This window comes from Rhinatrema bivittatum, chromosome 4, assembly GCF_901001135.1.
Source record: "Rhinatrema bivittatum chromosome 4, aRhiBiv1.1, whole genome shotgun sequence".
In the NCBI taxonomy this organism is placed as follows: domain Eukaryota; kingdom Metazoa; phylum Chordata; class Amphibia; order Gymnophiona; family Rhinatrematidae; genus Rhinatrema; species Rhinatrema bivittatum.
The window spans coordinates 37,551,617-37,570,794 of NC_042618.1; the positions used below are offsets into that span (position 1 = coordinate 37,551,617).

The window sequence follows — 19,178 nt, forward strand, 5'->3', positions numbered from 1 at the left end:
GGCACTTTTTGGCACATGTGGTTGCAGTGTCCCCGGATCAGGGGACACTGCAACTGCATGGTTATTTGGGCAAATAACCAGCAAGGTTATTTGGGCAAATAACCAGCAAGGTTATTTGGGCGCAGTGTCAACACATGGTAGGCTCGGTCTTGGGGGTTCAGATATCATTGCAGGCCGATTATTGGCTACTGGGGATTCCCTATCCGGCTTTGGAGGAAGAACCACACCAAAGGTTTACTTTTATTGCAACGGCAGCGCATTTGTTCGTCGCAGTGCTTTGGAAGGATGTGGATCCACCAGGTTTATCCCAGCTGTACACTAAATTGAGACAGATAAGCTATATGGAACAGCTCACGGCATTTTGGAGCGACTCTCCTAGTTTTTCAGAATTTGGTCCCCATTGGACAGCTATCTTGCCTGGGTTCAGTGGAGCTAGGGGAGCATAGCTGCCGAGTACTTGTACTCAATCGGGGGCCCCCCTTTTCTTGGCGCTTGCAGGGGTTAACTTAGATGGTCTGAAATAGCTCTTGGGGCCTAAGGAAAGATAGCTCTGTAATATGTATCCCTGACAGATGTCATTTTGGGCTGGGACTGGGGGGGTGGGTGGGAAAATAAGGGGATAAATAAGAAAACAGGGAGAGAAAGAGGGCATAGTTAGAGAATAAGACTGATGTTCAGTTGGTTCTTGGAGGTCCAGTTAAACTTTTTTGACTATGGTTTCAACAATTAGCCATTGGGCCGTTTGTGTAACTGTTTAGCTATGTTATTGTTTTAATGTTTTCTCTATCATTTGTATGTGCTCTTCTCAATAAACTAAATTAAAAAAAAGATGAAATTCCCAATATGTAAAATATTTTACCATCTTTAAAATCTTAAAGAAAAGAAAGATTTGCAGTTTAAATTTGAATCTGTGTGCTGCTTTGTTCAACAGGGAAGCCTTCGACCTGAGGAGGCACTTCAAGCACTTACCATTTATGAAGGGAAATTCAGTCGATTAAAAGATGACCGTGAAAAATGTGCGAAGGCCAAAGAAGCTCTTGAACTGACAGACACAGGGCTGCTGAGTGGCAGTGAAGAACGAGTACAGGTATACACCATCTTCATAGAGGCACTGCTACTGCTTCCTACCCTCCTCAGTTTATAGCTGTCCAATTTTCTCTCTTGAATTCTCTCATCTATCATCTTCTGATGCTGGGGCTACTATGCATTTCCACACCTACCTGGCTGTCAGCTGATTACCAGAGACCAGGATCCTTAAGATCTTATCAGTCTTTCACTGCAATCTGTACTGAATTAAGCTTTTGTAACAGTTGATTCCTGTACATACCCAGATCAGTCCAGACAAAGTGGGTTTATGCATCCCTACCAGCAGATGGAGGCAGAGAACAAAAGCTTTGAGGCACTGCTACTTAAGAGTGCCACCTGCAGTTCCTCAGTATTTCTGTCTCCAGCAGATGGTAGGGGTGCAAATCTGCAGTCCTGATTCTGGAGTTTGGAGAGTTGGATCTGCTCACCAAGGTGCCAGGTTCCTTGGTGGACCATCCCTTGGACTGAGCCAGGCGACCGGGGGATTGGATACCCCTGGCTGTTGCAGCCCGTTAGCTCCAGGGCCCCCTGATAGCCAGGGGACTGGCTCCCTCTTCATGCTCTGAGGTCCCGTCCTGTCTGCTGCTGGCTATCTCAGGGAAGTATCCCCTGTGGGGCTCTTATTGTCTTTTTTTTTTTTTTTGTTTAGTTTAAAAAAAAAAAAAAAAAAAGTGTCAGTGAGCTCGGAGAGGATTACAGGCAGGAGAATCGGTCTGCGGAGCAGTGCCGGGGGCGGCCAACCTCCGGAGCTGCTGGGCTTGGGGTGGGATTGGGAGCGGCATGTGCCGACCCGGGCTCGCTGTAATTTCCCGGGGGTGGGGGGAGTTTTATCTGTGCACCGCAGCTTTCCTCTGTGAGCTGTTTGGCGTACGCTATGTTTGTGTCACTGTGGCCGCATGCTGTTTATGTCTGCGCGGCTTGGCGGCCACGTGGTGCGGCCTACCTCTTGGCAGAGTGCGACTGTGAACAGGCAGAAAAACCGTGCAGACTGATGGCAGAAAAAACGTGCATGGAAGCCTGAAAATCCTGTGGGCTTTGGTCAGCCCATTTGAATTCCCTATATTTGTGCATAGATTGTACTTTAGGAGGGAGGGATCCCTCTAAGTGTCCGAAGGCCAGAAGGGCCTCTCTGCGGTGTCTACAACAGAGGCCAAGGTGGGGGTCACCACTTCTGCTCTGAGGGACATTGCGACAACGGTGGTGTACATCAACCATCAAGGAAGAATGAAGAGTCCCTCTGTGGCTCGGGAAGATTGTCACCCAAGGGAATTGCGGCTTCTCACATAGCAGGAGTAGACAACGCACAGGCGGATTTTCTAAGCAGGCAGCAGTTGGATCCCAGGGAGTGGGAGCTGTAATCACATTTGTGCCAGATGGTGTATTCTGCAGCTGGATCTCATGGCCACGTGGACCAATGCAAAGACAGCAAGATTTTTCAGTTGCAGAAGAGGTCGATTCAGTAGGGCTGGATGCTCTAGTGCAGGGGTGGGCAATTCCGGTCCTTGAGGGCTGCAAACCAGTCGGGTTTTCAGGATACCCCTAATGAATATGCATCAAATAGATTTGCATACAACTGAGGCAGTGTGTATGCAGGTCTCTCATGCATATTCATTAGGGGTATCCTGAAAACCCGACTGGTTTGCAGCCCTCGAGGACCGGACTTACCCACCCCTGCTCTAGTGTGTCCCTGGCTGACAGGGATCATTCTGCATGTTTCCCCTGTGGCCACTCATAAGTTGAGTGCTATAGTGCATAGAAGTGTATCCAGGGTCAATGGTACTAGTGGCACCGGACTGGCCCTGTCATCTGTGGTTCGCTGATCTAGTGCATCTGATGGTGGATGAACCTCTGAAGCTGGTTCATCTGCTGGGGTTACTGTGGCAAGGTCCCATTTGCAGATCGAGAGGATCACTTTTGTCTCGCGGTTTGGCTTTTGAGAGGCGGTGATTGAAAGGATACTTGGAGCCAGTAATTTCTACTCTTTTTCCAGGCTAGACGGCCTTCTACTTCCATGGCTTATGTCAGAGTTTGGAAGGTTTTTGAGACCTGGCGTGTTCAGCAGCGGCTAGATCCTCTGGCGTCTGTTCCACATATTTTGTCCTTCCTGCAGCAGGGCTTGTCCAAGGGTTTAGCTTATAGTTCGCTCCATGTCCAGGTTTCTGCCTTGGGTTGTCTGAGGCACAAGGTGCAGGGTAAGCCTTTGGTTTCTCATCCTGATGTCATCCGATTCCTGAAGGGGGTGAAGCATGTGAGATCTCCGGTTCGAAAAGTGTGACCGGGTTGGAACCTTAACTTAATCTTGCGGGTCCTCTGTGAGGCCCCTTTTGAGCCTTTGGACAAGCATCCTTGAAGGACCTTACGTTGACTGTGTTTCTGGTGGCAATTTCAGCCAGACAGATTTTGGAGCTTCAGGCTCTCTTGCCGAGATCCTTTCTTGCAGAAAGTGGTTTCTGCCTTCCATGTGAATCAGGCAGTTGAGTAGCCAGGTTTCCCGGAGTGGTCTCGATTCTGTGGAGGGTAGAGATCTCCATCTTCTGGATGTTCGGCGTGCCCTGTTGCATTATTTGAAAGTCACCAATTCTTTTCGGTGATCAGACCATCTATTTTGTGGTATTCGGTGGCGCGAGGAAAGGGGAGAATGTCTAAAGCTACTTTAGCCCATTGGTTGAAGGCTATTTTTTCGGCCTATATTTATAAGGGTTGCGCCATCCTGACTGGTCTTAAAGCGCAGTCAGCTAGAGCACAAGTAGCCTCTTGGGCGGAGTGTCAGTTATGTCCCCAAGAGATCTATAAGGCTGCGGTGTGGTCCTTGCTTTATACTTTCACCAAGCATTACAGATTGGATGTTCTAGTACAGGACAATGCAACTTTCGGTGAAAGTGAGAGCGGTCATTTGGGTTGCTTTAGTACATCCCACTTGTCTGGACTGATCTAGGTATGTTCAGAAAAGGAAAATTGGTTCTTACCTGCTAATTTTCGTTGCTGTAATACCACCGTTCAATCCAGAGACCTGCCCCGATGCTACTGCCGAAAGACTGACTTTTCTGGTACTCATCTACTCGATAATAGAAGAGTTTTCCTTTCTAATTGCAATAGTTAAGTTTCTTGAGTTAAGCAGTTGACAGGACATTGGTGCTGGAGTTTTTGTAGATCTCCAGTTCAGGGGAATCCAACCCTTGGGTTTCTAGTTGCCCCTGGGAGGGGGAAATGGTTTCTAATCTTGGCTTGGGTTCAGGTCAATGCTGAGGGGACGGCAGGTGATGCTTTTGGTTATGTAGCAGTGCCTCAAAGCTTTTGTTCTGCCTCCATCTGCTGGTAGGGATGCATAAACCCACTTGACTGGTCTGATCTTTGGTGTTCCTGGTATTACAGGAACGAAAATTAGCAGGTAAGAACCAGTTTTCCTTTACTTGAAACTCATTGCCATTCTGTAGATTAGATTTTATTCCCTTAATTTTTCTCTCCTTCATAAAATATTCCTCGCAGCCTCTGGTGGTTATTCTTCTTTCTCTAAAGCTCTGACCTGTTCATTTATGAACATGTTAATAGTATCATTGCTAGTGAGCTTGCAGCTTCTCTTCCACCATGATCTGATGTCTGCCTCCACACTTATGTGCTTAATTGGTCATAACTGTGTGACTGAATAACTTCAGAGTAAACTTTAAAAATTATGAAGTCTTTTTCTTGGCTAGCAGCAGTAGGTGTCCTGAAATTATAGTTGTGTATACAGTTTTTCCTGATTTGTGTCCTGTTTAACACCTTTTTTAGGTAGCTTTAGAAGAACTGCAAGATCTCAAAGGAGTCTGGTCAGAGCTTTCCAAAGTCTGGGAGCAGATAGACCAAATGAAGGAGCAACCATGGGTTTCTGTACAGCCTCGCAAGGTACTTGTCAAATATTTCTTTGGGAGTTTTTGTGCATTGGAAATCATCCATTATATATACTTAGTATAATTGCGCATTCTTCACATGGTTAAAATGATTTCTTCAGAAAAAATTATATTTTTTTTAAACAATTTTTAAATTTAAAGGACTGTAAGCACATTTTCAGAGAAACCCCATTTGGGTTTTCTCTTTAAAAATTGCTTTAGCTGTGCATAGCACATCCTCGGTACCCAGAAATTAGCAACTGCCGAGGAGGAAGGGTTTAATGGTTAGAGCAATGGGCCACAAAACATGGTTCAAATACTGCTTCTCCCGCTGAGCTTCTGTAATCTTGGATATTTTCTCATGTTCCTTGGGTACCCATTCTGAGGGTCTTGCCAAGCACTACACCTGTGCACATGCTCTACCTTGGTAACCTCTCACCCACCAACTGGATTCCACTTGTCTCTGAGCAAGTACCTTGCCTGCAAGCTATCCCCTGGTAGTTTCTAGGGACACTGGGATCCCCCACAATCCAGGGGTCACATTTCCTAGAAATACAACTACAGATCAAATACAGAAAACATTGGAAAAAATCAGTCAAGGACAGGTAGAGCTACCAAACTATTGAATTTATTAATACAAAGTAGGAACCGTGAATGGAAAAATTAAATTTGCAGCCAGTAACAGGTAGAATAGCAAGGATTAAACAATGTTAGCTGAAATACTTTTCACTACTTATCGGTGCTTGGGGAGTTCTAGGAAATGTCTGAATCTTTTCTGTATTCCCAGCTGAATCTGGATAATTCTAGCAACTTCAGAGCTAGTTCCTAGTCTGAAGGGCCAGTCAGGGCACAAAGTAAGAACATAAGAACATAAGAAAATGCCATACTGGGTCAGACCAAGGGTCCATGAAGCCCAGCATCCTGTTTCCAACAGTGGCCAATCCAGGCCATATGAACCTGGCAAGTACCCAAAAACTAAGTCTATTCCATGTTACCATTGCTAATGGCAGTGGCTATTCTCTAAGTGAACTTAATAGCAGGTAATGGACTTCTCCTCCAAGAACTTATCCAATCCTTTTTTAAACACAGCTATACTAACTGCACTAACCACATCCTCTGGCAACAAATTCCAGAGTTTAATTGTGAATTGAGTAAAAAAGAACTTTCTCCAATTAGTTTTAAATGTGCCACATGCTAACTTCATGGAGTGCCCCCTAGTCTTTCTACTATCCGAAGAGTAAATAACCGATTCACATCTACCCGTTCTAGACCTCTCATGATTTTAAACACCTCTATCATATCCCCCCTCAGTCGTCTCTTCTCCAAGCTGAAAAGTCCTAACCTCTTTAGTCTTTCCTCATAGGGGAGTTGTTCTATTCCCCTTATCATTTTGGTAGCCCTTCTCTGTACCTTCTCAATCGCAATTATATCTTTTTTGAGATGCAGCGACCAGAATTGTACACAGTATTCAAGGTGCGGTCTCACCATGGAGTGATACAGAGGCATGACATTTTCCGTTTTATTCACCATTCCCTTTCTAATAATTCCCAACATTCTGTTTGCTTTTTTGACTGCCGCAGCACACTGTACCGACTATTTCAATGTGTTATCCACTATGACACCTAGATCTTTCTTGGGTTGTAGCACCTAATATGGAACCCAACATTGTGTAATTATAGCATGGGTTATTTTTCCCTATATGCATCACCTTGCACTTATCCACATTAAATTTCATCTGCCATTTGGATGCCCAGTTTTACAATCTCACAAGGTCTTCCTGCAGTTTATCACAATCTGCTTGTGATTTAACTACTCTGAACAATTTTGTGTCATCTGCAAATTTGATTATCTCACTCGTCGTATATCTTTCCAGATCATTTATAAATATATTGAAAAGTAAGGGTCCCAATACAGATCCCTGAGGCACTCCACTGTCCACTCCCTTCCACTGAGAAAATTGCCCATTTAATCCTACTCTCTTTCCTGTCTTTTATTTATTTATTTATTTTAAGTTTTTTTATACCGATTTTCCTGCATAAAATGCATATCAAACCGGTTTACAATGAAACAGAATGAGCAGGAAGTAAAATTCCTTAGTCTAATACATTTAAACATCAATAATGAAATAATTTTAAACAAAGCAAAAAGCTAAATAACATTAATAAAAGTTAAATTATTAACATAAACATAATTATATTAGAAGGAGCACAAAGGTTAGCATGAAGGGGAGCACACCCGGCACGCGACGCCTGGTGTAATTGTGCGTTAATCGGGTCGCCGCTGGCTGGTCGTCATGACGTGGGGGGGGGGGGGGGCAAGTCTTCACATCGCTGATTTTCTCTTTTAACATCTCAGTTCATTTTTACTATTTTTTTGTGTCTTTTTCTCACAAGATGTAGTTTTCTTTAAGTGCTCGATGGTAGTGGGCTGCCCCTCTGTAACAGCGCCTGGTGTAATTGTGCCGTTTTAGCCAGTTTGCAATCCATGAAAGGACATCGCCACCTATCCCATGACTTTTTACTTTTCCTAGAAGCCTCTCATGAGAAACTTTGTCAAACGCCTTCTGAAAATCCAAGTATACTATATCTACCGGTTCACCTTTATCCACATTTATTTATTTATTTATTTATAACTTTTATATACCGGCATTCGTAAAAAAAAAACATCATGTCGGTTTACAGACAACTGAGAAAGGAAATTACAATGATAGATGGAGGAAGGATAGGAAGTTAAAAGGTGACAACTTTACTGTAGAGCCAACGGGCGCCACAGTTATTAAATGAGATTACATGTGGTTAACCAGGTTGGACATTAATTATATACAAGAGACGACAAAGTGGGGGGTAGCGCGGGGGTGGGGGATGAAGCGCATAGGGGAGGCGGGGTGGGGTAGGAACTGTACAAGGGGGCAGGGGGTGGCGATGGGAAGGAGAGGTGGTGACTGAATATCAGGAAGCCATAATATGGATGGGGTGGTGAGGGAGGGAGGGTGTGTAGGGGGGGGGGGGGACACTGTACTAGGGAGAGGGAAATAATGAGTGTTGAGGAGAAGTCAAATGCTAGGGTTGAGAGGCGTTGGGATAGGCCTGTTTAAATAACCAGGTCTTGATTCCTTTTTTGAATTGATTAAGTGAAGGTTCTAGTCGGAGCTCAGTGGGGAGGGAGTTCCAAAGGGTGGGGCCGGCGATGGAGAAGGCTCTCGCTCTGGTGTTTGTGAGGTGAGCAATTTTGAGTGAAGGGGTGTGGAGGGTGCCCGCAAGGGAGTTTCTGGTAGGACGGTTGGCCTGGTGGAAGTGTGGCATATCTTCGATCCAGGGGGAGTTATTTTTATATAGCGTGTTATGTATGATAGTGAGTGTTTTGTATTGAGAGCGATAGGTGATTGGTAGCCAGTGGAGGTTTTGTAATATGGGAGTAATATGATCAGTCTTTCTTGAGTTTGTAAGGATGCGAGCCATGGCATTTTGTAAGATTTGGAGGGGTTTGATTGTGGAAGCTGGAAGGCCTATTAGCAGTGAGTTGCAATAGTCAAGTTTTGATAGTATAGTGGTTTGCATAACAGTGCGGAAGTCATGTGCGTGGAGGAGAGGCTTAAGTTTTTTGAGGGTTTGGAGTTTATAGAAGCCCCCTTTTAGGAGCGATTTGATGTGGGATTTGAAGCTAAGTTGTGTATCTAAGAGAACTCCTAGATCTCTGACAGTGGACGGAGGTGTGAGATTTTGTGAAGTGTTCTGTTGCAGTTGGTGAATGGATAAGCTGGGTTGATTAGTAATAATTAGGATTTCAGTTTTTGAAGTATTGAGTGCAAGGTGTAGGTTGGAAAGGAGGGCGTTGATAGATGTAAGGCATGTCTCCCAGAAGTGCAGGGTTTCGTTGAGGGAGTTTTGGATGGGGATAAGTATTTGTACGTCGTCAGCGTACAAGAAGAATTTTAGTCCCAGTTTGGATAATAAGTGGCAAAGAGGGAGAAGGTAGATGTTAAAGAGGGTGGAGGAAAGGGAGGAGCCCTGGGGTACGCCTTGTGAAAGAGAAATGTGTGTGGATTCGGATTTATCAAGTTTGATAAATCAAGTTTATTAACTCCTTCAAAAGTTTGATAAAGTTTGATAAATCAAGTTTGTTTATTAACTCCTTCAAAAAAGTGAAGCAGATTTGAGAGGCAAGACTTGCCCTGGGTAAAGCCATGCTGACTTTGTTCCATTAAACCATGTCTTTCTATATGTTCTGTGATTTTGATGTTTAGAACACTTTCCACTATTTTTCCTGGCACTGAAGTCAGGCTAACCGGTCTGTAGTTTCCCGGATTGCCCCTGGAGCCCTTCTTAAATATTGGGGTTACATTTGCTATCCTCCAGTCTTCAGGTACAATGGATGATTTTAATGATAAGTTACAAAGTACTAGCTTTGGTCTCTGATCAGTGGCCATGTAACTTGGTTTTCTGACTAATGGTGTCACAGGATATTTCAGTCTTCCATTTTTCTCAAGGATACTAGGATACGTATGCCGTCCAAGCCTCACAAATCAAGCCAGCATCTCAAGCCTCTGAACTACAGTGCAGAGGTCAAATGCTACCTGCAGGCCAACTCTGAAGAAATGAGCTTTCTGGGAAAAACTGTCACAGAGCAAATAAATTGAAAAGCTTGCAAAACCCCTGTTTTCACCAGTCTCCTTCAGATACCTGTGGAAGATCAACATATATCGAAAAAATAACGTGACCTGTTCTTTCCAAGTCATTCCTCTCTTATGAAAGCTGGGAGGGAAATTGTCTTAATATGAAAATACAAAACTACCTTGGGCAAGGATGACAGTACTGGATGAAAGGAGACTGCCTCTAATGAACAAAATCAAGTAGGGATTCCCTGCATGACCAGGCCCGCAATTCCAAAATGTCTGGCTGATCAAGGGACCATTAAAAATACAATTTTCAGAAACAAATCCTTCAAAGATGCGTGTCTGAGGCACCCAAAACCACACATCAAAATCTTGGAGATCCAGAATTCCAAAAGGAGGATGAATTCATTTGACATCCCCAAGGAAATGGAACACGTTCATTTGAGGACACTGAAGCACCCTAAATCTGATCTCTCTAATGGGAGAACCCCAAACACTTGAACTTTTAAGGAATTCAGGACTAATCCCTTCTGTAGCCCTTGTGAAAAAAAAAAAAAGGGGTAAGATAGTCATAATGGCCGCCTGCTAGAGCAAGACCAAAAGATTTGCAACAAACTTCAGAGACACTAGACTCTGCCAAAGAGATCAGACTTATGGGCCTTCAGCAGGATAAAAATCACTGCTGCGGGATATCCCTTGTGCACTGAGCTTTTAAATGTCATTCATATTCTTTAAGGGGTAGTGCTTTTAACTTAAAATATAGCAATGTACTTTTCAATTAAGCAAATGGTGACCTTTTCATTATACAAAGTGTATGAGATGAGGAATTTTATGCATTTTTAGCTACTGTTCCATAAAGTACATCCCCTAAGAAATTTCCATATGGCTTCATCATTTTAGTTTCTCTGTTTAGTAAGTTGGAGATTAGGTAGTTTTGTTCTCATGACATTAACTGATTTTCCTAGCGTGTAGCCAGATGGACTCAGGACCAGTGAGTTATGTGCTCCCCTGCTAGCAGATGGAGACGGAGTCAGGTTTTAAAGCTGATGTCACCTTAGATATAACCCTGCAGTGACCTCAGCCATTCAATATCTTTCCATCTCCTAGCAGATGTGGATGTGCTATCCCTACACCAGCATTTGTGTTTAGTGGGATTGCAGTACTCATTAGGAAAATTTACCTTTAAATTGGAGAAAGATTGAGCCCGCTCTCCTGTGGTAATAACTAATGGTCCCTTCCCCAGCTGAGAACTCCTGAGGCGATTTCAGAGATCCCTCAGAGGTGTGCCTTAGTCCGGTAGCCAGTTTCCGGCATGGTCTTTGCTGCTGAAGCAGCTGAACGTTAGTGGGTACAGGAAGCCGAGCACAGTGGTGACTGCCAAAGCCCTCTCCCCCAGCAGTCAGAGACTCTCTGTACTCATCTGGTAAGCACTAAGCCTAGGTAAGTAGAGAGAAGAGGATTCCTCCTGATTCAGAGATGTGGAAGGGTTTTGGTCAGTCATTCATAGAAACATAGAAATGACGGCAGAAGAAGACCAAACGGCCCATCCAGTCTGCCCAGCAAGCTACGCAGTTTATCCATTTTTTTTTTTTTAAATTCCCCCCCCCCCCTTTTTTTCTCCCCCTCCCCCGTCACTATTGGCTTCCAGCCAATTCCTCTGGACTCCTTGCTTAGCGCGCCATACTGATGATGATCCCAGTCTCGTTGGGGGAAGGGGGTTTCTGAGCAGGTTGAGTGGCCCTCCGATGGGCTAGGCCCTGCTTCAGGCTCTGTGGGCACTCCACATGGCAGATTGCGGTGGTGCCATCATGCGCACAATTTTGTGCGGTGCCATTTTCCCCCATAGACCATGGTACGCGTGGTGCGGGTTGGCCCTACTGTGCACATTTGTGCGTAAACCTGCACATGTAAGTTCACAGGTACACTCGTGCACAACCGGACACACACACTTATGCGTGTTGGGGCGGATTTGTGCACACTAGAGTCCAAGTGCTAGCTGGCTGAATGCAAAGCTCCGGCAACAACGAAGCACAAGTGACACTTTATGCTGCCTGCCATATTCGGGCTGCTCGGTCTGACCTAGAGGCCTTCCTGTGTCAGCACTGTGAGGAGATCCAGGGAGGGCTGGACTCTCAGAACTTGTCCAAGCCCAGCCCCTCCCAGTTGGAGGATGGGTGAGCCATGACCTTATCCAGAAGCACCCCGGATTTGAGCAATCCTGGGGCTGTGTCCTTGGGAGAGGGATAGCTCAACTATGCCTACCCCAGCTCCTCCTGGGCTAGGTATGGACCCAGTGACCTTTTCTTGGGTGGAATTTCTCAGGCCTTCAAGCCTTTGTTCAGGCGCAGTCAGCATCTGCCCCTGCCCAGGCTGAGCCCCAGCCAGTAAGGCCTTGCCTCCCAGCCCTATCAGCATGTCTTGGGACATGCCTCGCTTCACCAAGGGTATCCCTGACAGGGATCCAGACACCACGGACGACAAAGGGGATGCAGGCTCATTGGAGGATGGGGAAATCCCTCCAGGCTTGGAGCCATACTGGACCATGTTAAGTTTTTCCACAGAGATGAATTGCCGGCCCTGGTTTCCCAGACCCTGAAAACTCTGAAAGCTCCCGGCACAGACCTTATGACGGAACCAAAGAAGAATCCCATCCTGGTGTGTCTGTGGAAAGCCTCTTGCTATTTCCCGATGCTGGAAGCCATCCAGGAATTGATTAACCTGGATTGGGACGCCCTGGAAGCCAGTTTTAAAGGTGGTCAGGCATTTGGAGGCTCTGTACCTGATGTGCTTCCCGCAAGTGGATGCCCTGGTGTGCACCATTTTGAAGCAAACTATCCTAGTGGAGGGAGGAGCAGCCTTGAAAGATGCGCACAATAGGTGGTTGGAGTCCATCCTTAAGCCTTTTATGTGACAGCTATGACTACGGCTCGCTTCCTGTTGTTCCCTGGTGGCTTGCTTGTGTCTGCTTTTCTCGATAGAGAGGCAGATAGCTCAGGGGCTCATTCCAAAGAGGTGATGGAGCCTGCCGCGGCCTTCCTAGTGGATGTAAGCTCTGACCTGGTGCATACCTCGATCAGTGGAGTAGCCTCAGTGGTGGCGGCCAGAATACAGCAATGGCTGCAAAATTGGTCAGAGGACGCGACCTCAAAGGCAAACCTTGGAAAGATGCCCTTTAAAGGATCCTTACTGTTCAGAAGCAAATTGGAAATACTAGCCAGTAAGTGGAGTGAATCTCCAGTGCCTCGGCTACCAGAAGATAAGAAAAAGGTTGTAGCATCCCTTGCCCATGAGGGGTTGGGCCAGGGGCTCCCAGTGCTTTTGGCCTTACAGAGAAACTTGTCATTTCAGACATCTCAGTCCTCTGGAAGTCTGTCCTTTCAGAGCCGACAACCAAAAAGAGGAACTAGTTCGGGCTCAGGTTTGGCCCAAACTTTCTAATGAACTTTTGCTGACCCATCCACGAGATGATAGGGGGTTGACTATTCTTCTATCAAGTGGGTTGAGATCACGTCTGAGAAATGGGTACTGGACATCATGCGAAGGATACGCTCTGGAATTTCACAGCATCTTTCGGGACATGTTCATGTCACCTTGCCACTCCCAGCACAAGAAACTGGCAGTGGAATCTATCTTGATAAGGCTTCTCTGTTTGAGGGCTATAATTCCGGTACATACACCTCCGAAAAATACGGGGCGTTATTCCATCGTATCCTCCTGGACTTCAAGAGCGCGTCAATTGTCAACTATAGATAATTCATTTCGCATTGAAACTCTACGCTCAGTCTTAATGGCTGTACAACCGGGAGAGTTCTTAACCTCCCTGGACCTATCGGAGGCCTACCTTCATATTCCAATCTGTCAAGAACACCAGCATTTCCTATGCTTTGTGGTACTAGGCCACCATTATCAGTTTTGGGCATTGCCCTTTGGCCTGGCCACTGCCCCCAGAATGTTCTCCAAAATTATGGTGGTTGTGGCGGTGGCACTGAGGAAAGAAGGGATCCTGGTGCACCCTTACTTGGATGACTGGCTGATCCATTAAAATTGTTGGAAGAGAGTCCAGATGACCAGCAGAGTCATATCCCTGCTTCAGGAATTTGGTTGGGTTGTGAACATGGTCAAAAGCAGCCTCAAGCCCTCCCAGTCCTTAGAGCACTTGGGAGTCCAGTTCGACACCAAGCAGGACAAAGTCTTTCTCCCACCCTCGAGGATAAGGAAGCTGATGTACCAAGTGCGTCTGTTAGTTCCACACACTGGAGCGCATTGTGTTCATTATCTCCAGGTCCTCTGCCTGATGGCGTCAACTCTGGAGGAAGTACCGTGGGCGAGGGCGCACATTTATTTATTTTATTTATTTAACATTTTTCTATACCGACCTTCATGGTTAAATACCATATCAGGTCGGTTTACATCGAAAGGGGATAGAGAACTGTAACAAACGGAACAGCAATTTATAATCAGAAGGAGAGCAAAATTACATTAAACAAGGACTATAAAATTGGAAGCTTTAAGCTGAAAATAAAGGCCCGAGTAGCGCGATAACTTAAACATAAGAAGTCATAATGGGATCCGGGCTAGGGCAGGTTAGATTATTAGCAAAGGTACTAAAATATGAGGTAAATTGAGGAGTAGCATGGTTCCATAGCTCGTGAGCAGGTTGATAGACTATTGTGTATCCGAAGGATCCGGGAAGGCTTGTCGAAACAGCCAAGTCTTAAGCTTTTTCTTAAATGTTGGTAGGCATGGTTCCAACCTGAGGTCAGCGGGGAGGTTGTTCCATATGGCTGGACCTGCTATTGAAAAAGCTTGGACCCTGGTCGAGATGAGGCGAGTGGCTTTGGTTGGAGGGGCTTGTAGCGCTCCTTTATAAATTTCTCTAATCGGCCTGTTGGAAGTATGGAGTTTGAGAGGAATTTCAAGGTGAAGGTAGTTATGGATGGACTTGTGTATCAGGGTGAGTGATTTGTGAAGAACTCTGTGGCAGACTGGTAACCAGTGTAAGTTTCGGAGAGTGGGAGTAATATGTTCTCTCCGGTTGGTGTTGGTTAAAATTCTGGCTGTTACGTTGGAATCCACTATCTCAACTACTCGATTTGCCTCCATCTACCAATGGAAGTATGTTCTCTGCTCCAGTGGTGGCTACAGGAAGTTTCCCTAAGCAAGGGTGTAAGCCTGTCCCCACTGAAGTGGCTAGTCCTTACAACGGACACGAGCCTCTGAGGGTGGGGAGCTTACTGTCAGGAATTGACAACCCAGGAGCGATGGACCAAGGGAAGAGGCATGCTGGAACATAATCCGCCTGGAAGCCCAAGCAGTCAGATTAGTGTGTCTGCAATTCAGCCACAGATTCCAGGGCTAGGCGGTTCGCGTGATGTCTGACAACGCAACAGTGGCAGCCTATATCAACCACCAGGAGGAACCAAAAGCCACCAAGTGTCTCTGGAAATAGATCCTCTTATGGAATGGGCAGAGTTAAATCTCCAGGGGATCTTGGCCTCCCACATCATCGGAAAAGACAACCTCAGAGCAGACTTGTATCTAGGAGAATGGGATTGTTGACTGGAGCCTTCCAGCGCCAAGTAGATCATTTGGGCCTCCTGTCCATAGACCTGCTGGCCATATCTCACAATGCAAAGGGCCCCCCGATTCTTCAGTCATGGAAGAGATCTGCCTTCCCAAGGGATCGTTGCCCTTGTCCAGACCTGGCCAGAGGAAGACTTACTGTACACCTTCCCTCCGTGGCCTCTGCTGGGCAAGGTCATTCGCAAGATCTAACGACACAGGGGATTAGCCCTTCTAGTGGCCCCGAATTGGCCAAGACTCCTGTGGTATGCAGACATGTGGAGGCTTCTGGTGGACAGAGCCCCCTATGCATCCTTCCACACAGGGACCTGCTCCAACAAGGTCCGATCCTTCACGAGGGCCCAACTTGATTTTCTTACGGTCTGGCCCTTGAGAGGGCTCACCTGCTGAAGCGTGGATATTCGGCAGCAGTAATTGCCACCTTGCTCCGTGCGCCGACGTTCTCGACATCCTTGGTGTACGTGCGGAACTGGAGAACATTTGAGGCCTGGTGCGAGGAATGTGGGGTGCCCCCTCGGAAGACCAAAATCCCTATGATTCTGCATTCTTTACAGGAAGGTCTGAACAGAGGGTTGTTCCTCAACTCTTTGAAAGTCCAGGTAGCAGCTCTCTCCTGTCTCAGAGGAGAGGTGAATAGGAGCCCACCTGTCGGCAAATCTGGACTTGTCCCGTCTCCTAAAAGGGGTTAAAACACCTCAGACTACCCTTAAGATGGCTGGTTTTCTATGGAATCTGAATCTAGTATTGGACTTTTTAGCAGGGCCTTCCTTTCGGCTTCTGTGTAGTCTGTCCTTACTCATGTTAATGCTGAAGACTGTATTCTTGGTGGCGATATGTTCAGCTCGTCACATCTCTGAACTCCTGGCGTCGTGTCAGGAGCCATTCCTCCGGTTGACTCCAGGAGCATTACAGCTTCGCACTGTTCCATCCTTCTTGCCTAAGGTAGTCTTGGAGTTTCACTTGAATCAGTCCATTTCCTTGCCGCCCCTAGATAGACTGAAGGACTACCGCCTCCTATGCCACTTAAACGTCAGTAGGCTTTTAGTACGGTATTTGGAAATCTCTGAACCAGTGTGCAAGACGGGCCGCTTGTTTGTTCTTCACGGTGGAAGGAAAGAAGGCGAAGTGGCTTCACAAGCTACCATAGCTTCCTGGATCAAAGAAGTAATCATGGGAGCTGATGTAGAGGCAGGGAAGCTATTACTCTTTCAGGTTAAATCTCATTCCACTAGGGTCCAAGCAGTATCCTGGGCAGAATCTAATCTGCTGTCTCCTGTCGACAGCTGCCGAGCAACAACGTAGTCCTCCTTGCACACCTTCCCAGGATCTATCACCTGGACGTCCAAGCCCAAGAGGATGCAGCCTTTGCAAGGATGGTGCTAACTGTACCGCGGGCAGCCTGCTGCTCCGTTCGGGAGTAGCTTTTGTACATCCCATTGGTCCTGAGTCCATCTGTCTACATGCTAGGAAATGGAGAAGTTACTTACCTGATAATTTTGTTTTCCTTAGTGTAGACAGATGGACTCAGCATCACGTCCATGGCTCCCATGAACACTATCAAGGAATCGCCCATGAGGTGAATCTAGATTACAAGAGGATACGGGTAATCAGTCGCTCTTTCCCTAGATCAGGGCATCTATAATATTGCTGGGATTCAGTGCTTATGTTTAGTTGCGTACAGTTATGGTCATCCATTTTTTAAACAAGTTTCAAGCTTTTATCAAGCGTTAAATTTTAATCAAGTTTTTCAATAGTATGTCCACAGTGGCTTTTGAAGAGAATACTGAATGGCTGAGGTCACTGCAGGGGCATATCTAAGATGACGTTAGTTTTGAAACTTGACTTCATCCCCATTTGCTAGCAGGAGGAGCATATAACCCATTGATCCTGAGTCCATCTGTCTACCCTAAGGAAAATAAAATTATCAGGTAAGTAATTTCTCCATTATACTAGTTAGGATATTATAGAAACCAGTAAGTGATGGAAGGTGAACTAGTATTCCAACTATCTTATATATAATAGGCTTATCCATTTTGGATGACTTCTGAGGTACATGCACTTCTTGGGATTTAGGAATATACAGACAGAACTTAAGCACATAGCGCAGAGGCCTGTGGGTGTGCACGTTGCCTCCTGTTTCTCAGCTGTGCATGTAACACCAGAGCAACTGCCGTACCATTTTTTTTCATATAGGTCTGTCTTCTCTGTAAAATAGTAAGAATTTTGTGTTGCTTAACAGTACTCTTTAAATTTTGCATTACAGCTTCGGCAAAATTTGGATGGCTTACTGAACCAACTGAAAAACTTCCCCGCACGTTTACGGCAATATGCTTCTTATGAGTATGTTCAGAGACTACTGAAGGGTTACATGAAGGTAGTTATGTGTGTAATGTTGAATAGGGTTGTTTTTGGGTTTTCTTTGGTTTTTTTTTAAAACAACCTAGAAGTCTGTTCTGGGGACAGGCTAGAGGAAGGTATACTCTTAAGTTGGTTTTTTTCTTCTTTTTTTCCCCTTAGATAAATATGTTGGTGATTGAACTGAAATCTGAAGCTCTTAAAGATCGCCACTGGAAGCAGCTGATGAAGAGGCTTCATGTGAACTGGGTTGTCTCTGAGCTAACCTTGGGGCAAATCTGGGATGTGGATTTGCAGAAGAATGAAGCAATTGTCAAAGATGTGCTGCTTGTAGCTCAAGGTGAAATGGCTTTGGAAGAATTCTTAAAACAGGTTAGTATAACCTAATGAATCTCTGAAATCTGTATTCGTAATTCTGCCTTGCATTTTATCCAGGTTTTTGTTTGAATTTTTTTTTCAATTTCCTCAATATATGAGCATCTACATCTGATAGAACATGTGAGATTTTAAAAATATTGCTCCTATTTTTTAACTACTGCAAACGTTATGGGAGAAAGTATCACCAAAGTATGGTTAGGATAAGCATTCTGAGACATTTCCTCTCCTTATAACCAAAATTTTTCTCCTAAAATTTATCTTATTTGCTTAACAAATTTATATTCTGCCTATCTATAATACTAGGTGGATTTCAAATAACTTATATCTATTAAAATAGATAACATATAGATCAATAAAATATGAATACAATAACTTAATTTAAAAAGTACATAAACACATTTCCCTGTATGAACCCAGATCAGAGCAGAGTCCTGGGTTTTGCCTCCCTTCCAGCAGATGGAGACAGAGAAAATTTCGCAGGCACTGCCTCTAACCAGCTCCTCAGTATTTCTCTCTCCAGCAAATGGAGGAGGTGCAAAACCTGCAGTTCTGTACATAAGGAATAATAAAAAAAAAAGACAGAAGAGGAAAGATTGTGAAATTCCCTCCCAGGAGGTTGGCAGGTACTGGTAGGACCATACCTCCTGGTTTTCAGAAGATGAGCAGGGGTTGGGGACCCTTAATTGCTTGCTGATCTACACTGGGGATGACAGCTGGTGGTCCTGTTCCCACATCCTTAGACTTGGGAGAAGCCTCTGCCACCCTTCAGAGAAGGCTTAAAAAACCCCCCAAAAAAACGGGGAACTTGTTTATTTGGTGATTCCCATCTGTGGCAGAAGGGCTTCAGATGAGCAGTGTTATCCCGTGGCCGCTCCCAGCACACCTCCTTTTCGGCATGTGCCGCGCGGTCTGTTTTGGTGCTGGGCTATGCTACATTCCAGAGACAGCTGCTGTTACCGCTGTCTCCCTGGTGGGGGAGGGCATGTTGGGGGGGGGGGGGGAGTGCTGTGGCAGCATTGACTTTGCAGAGCGGGTCTGGCAGGCCTAAAGCTGCAGCGTGGGAAGCTGTTGCTCAGTTCCCACTGAGCATAGGAACGGCCATTTTGGATACCTTCACGCTCAAGGCACAAGCTGCGGCAGGGGATCTCCCGCCTGCACTGTCTCTGGCAGATCTCTCTGTGGAGGAGACCCAGGAAGCCCCTGGAGATCTGTCGGAGGGGCAAGATCCTCTGGGGTAGGATTTGGAGGGTTCCTCCCCCTTTTCACCAAAGTTTTTTATTGCTGCATAAAGCCTTTTT

At 45.7% G+C, this 19,178-nt stretch overlaps 1 protein-coding gene across 1 annotated transcript in view; it reads left to right on the forward strand.

Moving 5' to 3' along the window:
- Positions 1 to 19,178, forward strand: part of DYNC1H1 (dynein cytoplasmic 1 heavy chain 1) — a 378,125-nt gene that overhangs the window by 71,855 nt on the left and 287,092 nt on the right. The window contains exons 17-20 of the mRNA XM_029597957.1: positions 932 to 1,087; positions 4,855 to 4,968; positions 17,411 to 17,521; positions 17,665 to 17,874. Of these exons, the coding sequence (XP_029453817.1) occupies positions 932 to 1,087; positions 4,855 to 4,968; positions 17,411 to 17,521; positions 17,665 to 17,874 (591 nt within the window). The remainder of the gene's footprint in view (positions 1 to 931; positions 1,088 to 4,854; positions 4,969 to 17,410; positions 17,522 to 17,664; positions 17,875 to 19,178) is intronic.